The sequence below is a fragment of the Aptenodytes forsteri genome, unplaced genomic scaffold (assembly GCF_000699145.1).
Source record: "Aptenodytes forsteri isolate BGI_AS27 unplaced genomic scaffold, ASM69914v1 Scaffold237, whole genome shotgun sequence".
Taxonomy (NCBI): domain Eukaryota; kingdom Metazoa; phylum Chordata; class Aves; order Sphenisciformes; family Spheniscidae; genus Aptenodytes; species Aptenodytes forsteri.
The window spans coordinates 2,242,893-2,244,531 of NW_008794451.1; the positions used below are offsets into that span (position 1 = coordinate 2,242,893).

Here is a 1,639-nt window from a genome sequence, read left to right on the forward strand (position 1 = left end):
CTGCGGCAGTGCGGGGGACCGCCGGCGCCTCGCACCAGCCAAGTTCTGCAGCTCCCGGTGTTCAAAAACTGGGAGCGAGGAGCAACACGCACCCACCGCCTGGAGCGACGATTCAGTGGCGTTTCATCCCACAGGGCAATTTATTTTTCTTCGAACGTTACCGAACTACTGCAGGAAATCAATCGCGTTTCGTATTTTTTGCAGACCTGAAGTAGCTTACTGAGGCAACCTGCAAAAATACAACCGGCCATCGGGTAGAAAACATCCTCTTTTCTTTCTCTGATAGTTCACCTTACGTTGCAGGGGTGACTGGACTGACAACAGAACTCTGCTGAGATCCCTTCTTCTCCTGTGACGTGTTCCTGCCGCCGCTGAGAATTGAACGCATGGCATAAAGCGGGCCAGAGGCTGATACTGTTTTTCCTCCAACCCGTCTTCATTACGTGATATCCTTTTTCCAGAGCTAAGGTAATTAAGTATCAGCAAATTCTACAGCGCTCTAAGGGAACATTGCTTTTTCACTGCCGTAAGTTCCCATTAGACGGAAAGATTTATGCTAGGCGCTGTTTGAAAACCTTCTGCAATCCCCAAATTTAACCTGCTTCCATAGAAGTACAACCATCAAAGCTACTTAAATGAAATATCAGAGAATAAATTTCACCAAGAAAAAAGGCCTCTCCTGGAAAGCCGGCAGGCCGGTCAGAAAGACCCAACGGGACAGAATTCACTGCTAGCGCAAATATGGGCAAGCCTGCGAAGGCGTATGGAGGTGTACGCTCCTCCTCAAGCCGGTTACGAGTCTGGATGGTTAACCTCTGGGCCAGGTTAGACCTTCTGGAGTTTTATGTTAAAGAAAAAGAAAACAAAATTACTACTTTTCCAAAGAAGCTGACATTTCTTTCAGTGTCTTTCACTGCCAGACGCTCTGTATTCATACAACGAAGAAAACGTTTCAAATACATGAACGTAATCCAGTAGGAAAAGTAATCGGAAGACAAATATAAAGAACATTCAGACTAACCTTCTGCACCAGAACGCCATCAGGCAGTGCTTCAGACTGACAGAAGTTACGCAAACTGGTTCTCCGTATTAGCGCACCGTGGAGCCTGGGGAAGGAAAATCTGTCAGAAACACAACTCCGATTCCCGTGCTGACAGCAAAATTACGGTTTGTGGCTTACTGTTCCCTTCAACTGTAGTTATGAGGGAAAAAAAAAGAGAAAAAAACACACACACACACCCCTTGACTCTCCGGTGCAGAAGGACTTCAACGTTCAGAGTGCGGCTTTCCTGAAGCCGCCGGGTTTTAAAAAAACCTCCCCAAACCGTAATCCTTCAAGTTTCACCCGGTGCGTCTTCGCTGAGATCAGCCGGTATGAAACCGGAGTTACGCCCTGACGTGAAGTTTTAAGCATCATCGAAGCGTAAACACAACCGAATGGAATCAGCATTTGGGTTCCTTTTTTGGGCCTTTTATCTCAGCGCCCGTCAACGACTACCCGCTACTTAAAAGCGTCACGACCGAAATTCCGATGGTTTCATCGATTTTACTAAGCCTGCAGAGCAGCTTACGATTACGTCGGGCCCACCACAGTGGCTCACGGCCCGGCGCAGGCACGGAGCCCCGTCCGGCCCGGGGG

At 48.4% G+C, this 1,639-nt stretch overlaps 1 protein-coding gene and 1 long non-coding RNA gene across 2 annotated transcripts in view; both read right to left on the reverse strand.

The window, feature by feature from the left end:
* TECR (trans-2,3-enoyl-CoA reductase) overlaps positions 1-388 on the reverse strand; it is a 27,112-nt gene extending 26,724 nt beyond the window's left edge. Inside the window, exon 1 of the mRNA XM_019474903.1 lies at positions 297-388. Coding sequence (XP_019330448.1) covers positions 297-388 — 92 coding nt within the window. The remainder of the gene's footprint in view (positions 1-296) is intronic.
* A 286-nt stretch (positions 389-674) lies between these two features.
* On the reverse strand, positions 675-1,585 carry LOC103908137. Its single transcript, XR_658143.2, has 3 exons — positions 1,499-1,585; positions 1,022-1,106; positions 675-834 (listed from the first exon to the last, which is right to left on the reverse strand). It is a non-coding gene; the product is annotated as an uncharacterized LOC103908137 (long non-coding RNA).
* Between the last annotated feature and the right edge of the window lie 54 nt (positions 1,586-1,639).